At 36.9% G+C, this 12324-nt stretch overlaps 1 protein-coding gene across 9 annotated transcripts in view; it reads left to right on the top strand.

Moving 5' to 3' along the window:
* Positions 1–12324, top strand: part of HIBCH (3-hydroxyisobutyryl-CoA hydrolase) — a 150911-nt gene that overhangs the window by 49033 nt on the left and 89554 nt on the right. For all 9 annotated transcript variants that reach the window (XM_072612663.1, XM_072612667.1, XM_072612666.1 and 6 more), the window contains one exon: positions 3389–3431. In XM_072612663.1, the coding sequence (XP_072468764.1) occupies positions 3389–3431 (43 nt within the window). The remainder of the gene's footprint in view (positions 1–3388; positions 3432–12324) is intronic.

The following is a 12324-nucleotide window of genomic DNA, read 5'->3' as shown; positions in this document are numbered from 1 at the left end:
CCTGGAAAAGCCAGAAAAAGAAAGGCAAGAAGTTAAGATCCAAAGAGAGTTTTGGCTAGTTTATACAGAGACATCCTTCAGGTGTATTGTAGATTAAATAGCCTCTTATGAGCTGGCTTGGTTAACCTCATTCATTTGTTAATTCAACAAATATTTATATGTACAAAGCTCTTGGTGCTGCAAAACATTCAAAGAATAACTATAAATAACATTGTTTCATTGAGAAAGTAAGTTTCAAACATTTAATTTAGAAATTTAACTTTTCTAGCATAGCGTATTTTAAAAAATATTTAATCTTTTCCCCAATTACATGTGAAAACAATTTTTGACATTTTTTAAAAAAGTTTTGAGTTCCAAATTCTATTATCCCCTCTTCCCCTTTCCCCAGAGCTGGTAAGCAATCTAATATAGGTTATACATGACATAGCCTGTTTATATGTTGGAGACTGCACATATATAGACACCCACTTGTACTGCTTAGGAATAGAGACATACCCATACCGGTTAGGAATATACTTCCCTCTACTGGTTTTTTTTAGTATTAGTATCTACTATTAAATTTTGTAGCTTTTGTTGTCATAAATTAATTTAGGAAAACAACACTAGTCTAACAAGTCCTAAAAGTGTTTACTGACAATATACTAATATTTTTTAATTTTAAAAATTTTTTTATGTTTATTTATTTTTAGTTTTCAACATTCATTTCCACAAAATTTTGAGTTCCAAATTTTCTCCCCATCTCTCCCCTCCCCTACCCCATAACACCTTGCATTCATCCTGATTACCCCTTCCCTCAATATGCCCTCCCTTCTGTCACCCCCCCCTCCCTTCCCTTATCCCCATCTACTCTCTTTTCTTGTAGGGCAAGATCGATTTCTATACTCCATTACTTGCATTTCTTATTTCCCAGTTGTATGCAAAAACAGTTCTCAACATTCATTCCTAATACTTTGAGTTCCAACTTTTCTCCCTTCCTCCCTCCCTACCCATCTCCACTGAGAAGGCAGGCAATTCAATATAGGCTGTATAAGTGTAGTTTTGCCAAAGATTTCCATAATAGTCATGTTGTGAAAGACTGACTATATTTCCCTCCATCCTATCTTGCCCCCATTTATTCTGTTCTCTCCTTTGACCTTATCCCTCCCCAAAAGTGTTTACTTCTTCTTATTCCCATCTCCCGTTTGCCCTCCCTTCTATCATCCCCTCACCCCACTTGTCCCCTTCTCCCCTCCCCTTCTGTGGTGCATGATACACTTTCATACCAAACTGAGTGAGCATGTCACTCCCTCCATAAGCTGAATGCGAAGAGTAATAAAGTATATGAATTTCTACATGTAAGAGCCTTCTAAGCCAAAATTTTATCTTTGCTATTTTCCAAAACAAAAAGGGTTTTTCCTTTTGTAAAATGATGTAGAAAGAAAACAAAAGCAAAAAAAATCCCTCTGTAACTTTTTTACAGCTGTATTGTGGCAAAATTCTGTTAGATTCAAGAAATATCATGCAGTGCATTGAAAAGCAGTGCTAGATGCTGGAGATACCGAGATAAAAGTAAAACATAGTTGCTGCCCTGGAGGAACTAATTTAAACCAAATTGTATGCGTGTCCTTTTATTTATTTTTTTAAAGAACAATATTATTCTGTTACTTTTTAGCCTTGCAGAGTTTTTGGCAAATAAGAAATAACTGCCATTTCACAATTACAGGCCACAAAGTTCAAACCCTAAGCCTGGTTAGTGGTCTAGTTTCATAGAAGTAAATTATGCAATTTTGAGAGACATAGTTATATTTTTAAAAAATTCACATGGTAGGTTCTTATGAACTGTGAACTGAATCCCTTGAGATGCTGAAAGAGTAGGCTTTTTTTTTTAAGCTTCAAGCTTTCCCCAGTTTGATTTCAAGCTTATTTTAAAAGAAGCATTGAAAATGCCTTATTACCTATACTAACTGAATTGAATAGGTGCAAGTTTCAAGCTAATACATAATATTTTTATAGTTGACATTTATATAGGGCATTTATTTTATAGGCATTATTGAGGACATTTATATATATGTTAACAAAGCTTTTGCACATATATTTTTTTATTTTTCAGAGTACAACTCAGGTACCATAGCTTTTACTGTCTCTGTGTTACTGTTGTGGAAACTGAAGCTCGCAAGGTTAAGGGACATGCTTCTGGTCTTTGTGCTAGAAAGCGTAAGAAGTGAGATTCAGACTTGGATCTCTAACAACTCCAAATCTAGTGCTCTTTCCAGCTTTGCTACCATAGACAGTACGTTGCCTCTGAGAGCTGCAGTGGAGTGCCTGGAGAGGAAATTGCTTTTCTCTTCTCCCAACTTAAGAAATTATATGCTAAGTTAAAGATAGAAGGAAAACATCATAAATAATTATATGATAATTTTAAAAAATATTTTATAGGCTGTAAATACACTTCTGGGGGTGTATGGCTGTTCAAGGAGGTCTAGCACCTTTGGTGTGAGCTCTTTTCAGGACTACTCATCTGTCTTTGGTGTCTGCCTGCATTCAGCTCTCACCTGTGGCTCTAAAAGCTGTAGCCATGCACAGTGGCAACACCCCAGTAAACTGTCTTGGCTGACAGGCTAGGCTAAACTAAGTTGAGAGTAACTAATGGACTGTACGCTTTTCGGTGAATTGGGGATGTCTGGTCCAAGCATGTGAAGTCTTCCTCTGTTGGAATCAGTGGATGAGAACATTGGACCTCACTTGAGTTCAATTCATGTGTAAGTCAAGACATCACTCCGTAATGTCATGGGTACTCTTTGGAAATGAAGGACTAACAACAACAAATACACTTCTAGCCACAAAGATGCACAGGAATCATTAGCTCTTGCAATGAGTTTCTGCACAGATCAACATGGCTGCCATTGTAGTAACACTCTTCATACACTTGTATTTTAGGTCTACAGTTTACTTGGCTTAGCATTATACATCTAGGGCTGAAATGATCTTCAGGGCCATCTAGTCCAACTCCCTTGTTTTACATATGAGAAAACAGACTCTGAGAGCTTTTGACTTTCCCCAAGGTAACACTGGTGGTAAACGTCAGAGGTGATTTTGAACCCAGGCTTTCTGACTCTAGAGCCAGTGTTCGTTCTACTGTTCTGCGTTGTACAAATAGTAAATCTATCAGTGATTTCCCCGTACAATCCTCAGATCCAAGATTAGTTCAAGAGCATAAATATTTTTCAACAAATATTTTTTAAGGAGAATTTTTATTATAAGGCCTAATGTGAGAGATGGATTCGTTTTTAGAACACAAAAGTTTTATTCTCTGTTGGAGATAAGAAAAAGGGATTAGTAGAATAAAGTAACCATGAACTAAGTGAAACCAATGAACAGTGTTTATTATTATTGATATTTTGTGTTTTAGGTTCAATTCTTTCAAGAGGACACAGATTATACTACAACATTTAGTAAGTACTGACTTTTAAAACCTTATTTATTATAATATGAATGTGCCGTTTTTAGGATTGAACTATTTTAGAAGAGGAAGCTAGGTGAATGGTGACTGGGTGGATCCAGCCCTTCATACTTGTTAAAGTGTGTGACCTCAATTTTTCCTTTATTTTCTGGCATGTGTTTTTGTTTTGTTTTGTTTTATCTTTAAATGTTTAAGATGCAATGAATAAAAAGTTCAAGCCCAACCAGTCCTTTTTTTTTAAGAGTATACCAGTGAGACTTATATGATAAATTGTGTCTTTCATGAAAGCATGTCTGATGAGGTACTCTAGAAGCAAACCCAACCAATTTGTAGGCAGTTCGATACAGTAACAAGTAATTTGATTGGTGGTTTTTGCTTGGCCATAGAGTAGTTAGCTGACAAAATCTAGAGTTTTCAAAGACTTCTTTAAGAAATACATCATAATATTTATTGAATATCTTCAGGTTGCAGGATGCTATAGTCATGCTGTCAGAATTTCTGGTGAAATGTTCTCCTTTGGTGCTATTTATGCTTTGTAAATTTTTTAAAAATTTGATGTCAGATTCAATCTCAGAACCTTTAGCAACATAGTAAAGAATAGCTGTTGTAAGAAATAAGCTCCTTGAATACTTTACTACATTAAAGATTAGTTGTTGTGATTATAATTATATATAATTATGTACTATATCTTATATATTTCTTTAAAATCTAAAGTTGGTTAATGTAGCTGCATTGATCTTAATCTCTTCAGATAACTCCTCATTTCTTTCTGATCAGAATTGTTTGTTCGTTTTATTCCATCATATTGTTCTTGGAAGCGCATTATCCTTCTAGAAACCATCCTACCTAACCTTTGCTGAACTTTTTGAGATCTGTGGCTCATTCTCTCCATGATGCTTTTTTCTGTCTAGGTTTTTGGGACGTCACTCTCTCCTCGTTTTCTTCTTACCTATCCGATCTCTCCTTCTTAATCTCCTTTGCTGGATCTTTCTCTATCTGGGCTGGATCTAAGAGAACTGGATTCTACCTTCTCACTGTAGGTATCCCTCAGAATTTGGTCCTGGGTCTTCTTCCCCCTCTATACTACTTCACTTGGTGATTTCATTAGCTCCCGTGGATTTAATTACCATCTCTATGCTGATTTCTCTGGCCTCCAATCTTGTATCTTCAGTTGCCTTCCAGACATCTTAAACTGGATGTTCAGTAGACAAGTTAACTTGATATGTCTGAAGGAAAACTCATGATCTTTCCCTCTAAATTCTTCCCCCTTCCTGTTTTCCTTGTTTCTGTAGAGGGAAAATTCTGTGCCATCCTCCCAGTCCATCCCCCTCACTCCCCATCCAAGTGGTTGCCAAGGCCTGCTGATTTCTGCTTTGCAGCATCTCTCAAAATATGCTGCTTTGTCTCCTATGACTGCCACTACTCTACTGCAGGCCCTCATCACCTGTTGCAATAGCTGCTGGTGGATCTTCCTGTCTCAAGTCTTTTCCCACTCCAATCCATCCTCCATTCAGTCACCAAAGTGATTTTCCTTTGAAGTGCAGATCTGGTCATGTCAGACCTACTCAGTAAACTCCAGTGACTTCCTAATGTCCCCAAGATCAAATAGAAAATAATCTTTTTGGACATTCAAAAAGACATTCAAAGCCCTTTATAATCTAGCCCTTTCCACTTTGTCAGTTTTCTTACACCCTTAGTCTCCACCACATACTCTTTGTTTGGCTTCTTCCTCACACAAGACACTTCATCTCCTGACTGCATTTTCTCTGCTTGTGTCCCATGCCTGGAACTTTCTTTTTATTCATCTCTGCCTCTTGGCTTCCTTCAGGTATTAACTAAAATTCGACCTTCTGCTAAAAGTCTTCTTTAGTCTCCCTTAATGCTAATGCCTTCCCTCTGAGATTATCTGTAATAATAACTCCTGTATATATCTTTTTTGTATGTAGTTGTTTGCTTGTTGTCTCTAGCATTAGAATGTGAGCTCCTTGAGAGTAGGAGCTAATTTTGCTTTTCTTTGTCTCCACTGCTTATCACAGTGCCTGGCACATAGTAGGCACTTAATAAATGCTGGGTGACTTGATTAAGCATCTTGGGCCAATCAGGTGTTAGGTCAGTGTCCTTGGATTTTAGGAAAAGGACAAGCCTAATTTATATGGTGGTTGGGGATGGAGGTGGGGGAAGAAGCGAGTTACCCTGGCCTTATATATATTAACTATTTTTAGCTTTCCTTTCCCTCCCTTCTCTCCCCTCCCCACCTCTCTTCTTCTTCTTTTCCTCTCCCTTTTTTCTTTTGGGAATATCATCCTGAATATAGTCAGGAAGACCTGATATCAGATTCCATCTCTGACACTAACTTTGTGACTATTTGAAAGTCACTTAATCTCTCTGAGCCTCAGTATTATCATCTGAAAAAAGTGGATAATAATACTTAGATCACTTAACTCAGGCTGGTTGCTCACATGTTATTTTGTATGTAAAGTACTTTGTGAATTTTAAAGAGATAAATGCCAATTATTTTTTTCTTTCAGATTAGAGTTCAGGGTTCCATACAGGGACTTTCTACCAAGAACTCAGAAAAAGATATAAGACAATTCTCTCTCTCTCTCTCTCTCTCTCTCTCTCTCTCTCTCTCTCTCTCTCTCTCTCTCTCTCTCTCTCTCTCCCTCCCTCCCTCCCTCCCTCCCTCCCTCCCCCTCCCCATTCCCCTCTCCCTCTCCCTCTTCCCTCCCTTCTCCCTCTCCCTCTTCCCCCCCTTCTCCCTCTCCTTCTCCCTCTCACTGTCCTTCTCCCTCTCCCTCTCTTTCTCTCTCTCTTTCTCATTGTCACTCTTGGCATTATCGGTTGGCTTTGACTCAGCCAGTTATGGTTTTAATTGTTATTCTGTTGCTATCTGGATACTTATTGATCCACAACTTAACTGCCCAATGACAGGTAACATAGAAGTGCTGCACACATTGCTCTACCCCGTCCCTATTAGTGATTCAACACCAGGAAAATGCCTAGATCGTAGTGGGAGTGATAAAGTGTCCGCCATAGCTCCAGAAATCCCTTTTACAACCTTGGGGACACTTAGAAGATAAGAGATAAATGGCTAGTTTGAGGCTAGGCTGGATGATAATTGGTATGGAAACAGTATGGGCAGTGTCATCTATAGGAGATCAACTGGATTAAGCAGAGAACTAGATCTCTTTGGGATGCACACCTAGTAGTGGTATTGCTGGGTCAAAGAGTATGCATGGATTTATAGCCTTTTGGGCATAGATCCAAATTGCTTTCCACAAAGATGTAGAAAATCACTAGAGTATATATTGATTGGAAAAATTCAAGATAAAAGGATCACACTGAGTCATTTTTTCAAGACCAGATTGGCTTCAGGAGAGAGAGATGTTTGCAGACACTGGGGATGAGCTTTAGCCAGGAATCCTCACTAGGAATATTCCAGCTCAGAGTCTGAATGGGGACCTGCCTGAGGCTATACACCAGGGCAAGGAAAGGTCCCAGGTCCAGCACTGAGGGGCTTGACACAATAGAAACAAGGAACAGGCGTCAATTGCCAGTTCACTGCTCAGTGCTGGGTCATAGGCTCAGTGTGGACTGAGGAAAGGACTTGTGCCTAAGAGTGGTGACTCAGTATAGGGAGTGGTCAGGCCCTAGGTTTTGCACTCGGTGAGGAGCAAGTATAGAAGCAAACAGTAGTTGTATATCCTTGAGTTTGGGAGTGGATCTGGGTCTCAGGTCTAGTCCAATCTGAAGCCTGCAGCAGAATAGCCAGGACAGGAAGCCTGGACTAGAGGGGAGTCCATAGCTCTGCCATTTCATTCTGAAGCTGCATAATTTTCTGTCTAGCTAATGGTGGCTGAGTCTAGTGGCTGTCCACTAGAGTTCCAATCAGGGGCAAGTCCACACCTGTGTTGCTCAGATTCAACCAATCCTACTTCAAGAACTTGCATAACTCAGGGCAGTCCTCAGATTTCATCATGTATCAGACCATTTTGTGCACACTGATAGCTTTCAAGTCTCTTGCCTGAACTGTCTCTGAGATCTTGGGATAACATTGCTCAATACCCCCAAGAAAACAGTAGCAGTACACAAGAGGCTACAAAATAGGACCAAGTGTGCCCCAACCATTCCTTCTAGAATTGTGCATTGTCTAACCCTAACACAAAGCCGAAAATCAAAGTAAGATTAGAAGAATGAGAAAAAAAAGAATCCCATCATAAAAAAGTTATAGTGGCAAAGACTAAAATCTGTCTTAATTTTTTATTTCTACTTGAACTGTTAAATAAATAAGACAGACATATTGATCCCTTTTAGTTTTTACTAGTTATGTTTCCCGAGTTCCTTTTTGGGGATGAGGTGGATTCTGGACTTGTTATGTAATCATTGTAGGTAACCACTAGTGTGAAAACTTCCTCTGCTCATGAAGAGGGGCAGCTCCGCTGTAATGTATAGACTAGGAGTTACTTAGGATAGTGGTGTCAAACTTGATTAGAAGTGAGACCATTAAATTGTACATAAGGTTCCCTGCAAGCTACATATTGACTTAGAAAACCACATGTTAGCATTATCTTTGTTTTAATATATATTTTTTGTTTTGTTAAATATTTCCCAATTACATTTTAATCTGGTTCAGGCCACACTTGCAAGTGCTGCCAGAATGCAGGCCAGCTTTATGCTGGAAACTTCTGGCCCAGTGCACTGAGATGTACCTATGTTTAAAAAGCTAGAATTTATTATAGGTAATCCTAGATCTTCTGTCTAAGAAGATTTTATCCACTATGCCATGTTAACTTTATTCTGAGGTTTAACACACTTTTAAATGATAGGAAGCAGAATTTTACCTCTGGATTTCTCAGCTCCTTTCCTTTTATTTTGTTTTTCTCATCTATTGAATTCCTTTTTATTAAGAAAAATATGTGTATTTTAGGGATTTTTTTTTAATTTTAACCCTTTTATGTTTATCACAGTACACATTTTTATCCCAAGTTTGAGGTCTTTAAAGTTAGAAAAGATTCTATTCCTTATTCCCATATATATCACTTATTATATCAATTATTAAATTATAACCATCTTAAAGTATATTATTATTTTTGTCATTCACTTATGTTTAGTAACTTTGACTTTCTTCCTTTTCTGCTTATAGGAATCTCTTTGATCATGGTGGCTTTTTAATTTTTTTTGGATAACTTCTTATAAGTTTTGAAATACATTTTAATGTTTTCAAGAAATATGATTTGAACTCATTCATAGTTTATAATTTTAGGTCTCAGTACTTTTTGATACATCTATTTTTTTACATCTGTATTTTTATCGCACTTTAATGTCCCCCTCCATTTTTGAAAAGTTCACTGTTATTCTAATTGTTTTTTAAAATAAATATAATTATTTTCCAGTTTGAGAATTTTTTGTCTTTATAATTCTGTAGCTTAATGGATATCTTTGTCTTTCATTATTAGGGTCTTTTTTTTTTCTTGTATGTTGTGTATTTCTACGCACAGTCTTGTCCACTCTAGGGAAAAAAAGTTTGTTTTTTTCTTGTTAGGTATTTAAGTATATTGTCTAACTGGCATTTTTCATTGTCTTTTGGGAACCTAATTCATCAAATGTTTATACTTATTTCCTTTTCTTCTATAATTTGGTAATTTTGTCCTGAATAACTCTTAGTTGCTTTTCTAGTTGCTTATTCTCTGGCTTGTTCTTTAGTTCTATTTTAACTATTGGTCTTTGCTTAATTTTATTTATTCTCCTATTTGTAGTTTCTGTACTGATGGTTTCAGTTCTTGTGTTTGATTATTTCCCTAATTCTTTCTTCACTTGTGTTTTGTATGTTCAGTTTTTGAAATTATTTAGAATCTTGTTTCATTTTTACATGAGAAGGGCCTGGGTCTGTGATAGGCACTGAAAGAGTAATAGATTGTAATTTATAGAGCAGTATTAATGAGAATGGCTTGAAAAATTTTCTTTATTGTTTCTACCACATTTTATTTGTACTATTTCATTGCTGTAAGGCAATGTCAAATAGACCTGCATGCTGCATTGTAGTCTTCTATACTCCCAAGCACAGCCTGAACCAGATTAAAATGTAACTGGCAAATATTTAACAAAAATACAACAAAACATAGAACAAGCAATCAATAAATGTTTATTAATCACCTACTATGTGTCAGGCTCTGTGCTAGGTGCTGATAATGTTAGATATTGTTAATGTGTTTTTTTCTAAGTCAATTTGCAGCTGTCAAGGATCCTTCTTTACAATATAGAGACTTCTGTTTTCATTTGAATTTGACATCACTGGTGTAAGGAACTCCTGTTGAGGAAGAAGCGCCCTCTACCAATAGACAACCTATTTTTTAGTCTTAGGAGGTTGTTGTTGTTTATCCTTCATTCTTAAAGAGGGCCATGGTATCAGGAAGGTAATGTCATAACTTGTAAGTGAATTAAGTTTAAGTGAGGAGGGCTGTGCAGAATCACCAGCTTCACTTTCTCTTCAGGAGCCATCTGGGTCCAGTGCCAAGACACAGGTTAGAATGACTAGAGATGACCCCAGATTCAGAGGGAGACTTTGGCCTTTTTAAGCTAAGGTCTTTCCCAAGTCTCAGTTTGTCTGAGGCAACACCAATTTAGGATTAAGGCCAGGTAAGAAATGAGGCCCCAAATGCCATTTTTTACTTAGTAAAAAAAACCAAACAAACAAAAAAAACAATCAGGGAGGGGAAGACACTCAGGTTTCTGGTCAAAACAGAAACAATTGCTATTTAGATTCACTCTGAGCCATCAATGGACCATACTAGGCAAGGGAGAATTAGAAACAATGAAACTCAATAATCCAGTGCTTGATAAACCAGGAAACATAAATTATTTAAGTAAAGAACTCCTATTTCAGAAAAACTTCTGGGAAAACTAGAATGCAGTTTGACAGAAATTAGAATTAAACTAACACCTTACATCATATTCCATAGTACATTTTAGATGTATATATCTATATGTATATATGTATGTATATATATATATATATATATCCTTCATATTAAAGATTATCTTATTAAAATTAGAAAAGAAGATCCTATACCTTTCATAGTTACAGGTAGGTTATATTTTCTTTTTTTCATATTAAACATTTTCACATTAGTCATGTTGTAAAGAAGAATTAGAATCAATGGGAGGAATCATGAGAAAGAAAAAACAAAAGAAAACCACTACAAGAAAGAACAAACAGTCTGCTTCCAAAGTTCTTTCTCTGGCTGGGTGTAGCATTTTCCATAATAAATCTTTTGGAGTTGTCTTAGATCCTTGCCTTGCTGAGAAGAGCTAAGTCTGTCATAGTTGGTCATCACACAATGTGACTGTTACAGTGTACAATGTTCTCCTGGTTCTGCTCACTTCACTCAGCATCAGTTCATAGAAGTCTTTCCAGGTTTTTCTGGTCTGCCTGCTTATCATTTCTTTAGCAAAATAATACTCTATTACATTCATTTACCACAACTTGTTCAGCCATTTCCTAATTGATGGGCATCCCCTTAATTTCCAGTTCTTGGCTGCCACAAAAAGAGCTGCTAAAAACATTTTTATACTTGTGGGTCCTTTTCCTAATGATCTCTTTGGGATACAGCCCTAGATGTGGTATTGCTGGGTCAAAAGGTATGCACAGTTTTATAGTAGGGCATATTTTCATAATCAAAGAATGGATTGAGGAATTTGCAAAAATTAAATGGATAATTGTGATAACATGAAACTGAAAAGCTTCTGAAAAAATAACATTCATATGCTTAGGTTAAGAAGAAAAGCAGTTGAATGGTGAGAGATCAGGGTAGGGGAAAAAAAACAAAACTCTGTATCAGATTTCTCTGATAAAGGTTTGATGCATTTAACAAATGCTCTGAATCACTTATAATAAGAGAAATCCCCAACAAATAGCCCTTAGGATCTACCTCACACCTTGCAAATTAACAAAGATGTCAAAATATTAGAAAAGTCAGTATTGGGGTGGTAGTAGGATGACAAGAACACTAATGTATCATTGGTAGAGCTGTGAATCAATACAATTATTTTTGGAAAGCAATTTAGAATCATGCAATTAAAGTGATTAAAATGTCCATACCCTCTGACTCAGGCTTCTATGTTCAAATCTCAAAGAGGCTTGTGATAAGAAGAAAGTTAGAGGGTTGAGTAGCCAAGGGAGGTACAAAGTTAAGCAGTATGTTTAGTATGTATTATAGGTGGGACTTGAACCCTGCTTTTTCTGAAACCAAAATTGACTCTCTCTTCACTATGAAAATACTGTCCTTCTTAATATATTTCTTTAGTACATTATTCAACTTAGTTTTTCCTTTAGTACTTCTATCTTGTCTTTTGATGTTTCTACTTGGACTTCCGAAGGATTTCCTCCCATGGTCTTTGATGCTACAGAAATTCTTTGGATTGCATTCAACAACAGTAACTTTACTGCTGAGTTTTCTTTACAGAGAAGGGATTTGTACACAGAGAAGTTCTGGCAGTTGTGGTCAAAGTGTGAGTTTGACCTACTGGTGAAAATTAGTGTGGACTGCTTTGGTTATGTTCAGGAGTGAGAACTGGATACTCCTACTGGCCTAATTGGTGTGGGTGAGCCCTTGTTAGCCGGAAAATGTTTAGCCTGAGAGATTCTCAGAGGTAGGAAACAGGTAGGGCTCTTAGCTAAAAAGCAGGTGTTACTGGTGGTGCTTTTCCTGAGGTCAAAGGTAGGATTTACAGGAGAGACTGGTTACTTACTGTAGGGTGGTGAGATGATGGTGGTAGTAGGGCTTAGGAAGAATGTACACACACACATCCTTTCTAGGTTATACCTGGTTGTACTTAATTATGTTTTTGTTTTTAGTACTTTGAGCAAGGAAAGGGTGTACGTATTT

Source organism: Notamacropus eugenii, chromosome 5 (assembly GCF_028372415.1).
Source record: "Notamacropus eugenii isolate mMacEug1 chromosome 5, mMacEug1.pri_v2, whole genome shotgun sequence".
Classification (NCBI taxonomy): Eukaryota; Metazoa; Chordata; class Mammalia; order Diprotodontia; family Macropodidae; genus Notamacropus; species Notamacropus eugenii.
Note: the sequence above shows the minus strand (reverse complement) of the source record. Positions and strands in the feature narration are given on the sequence as shown.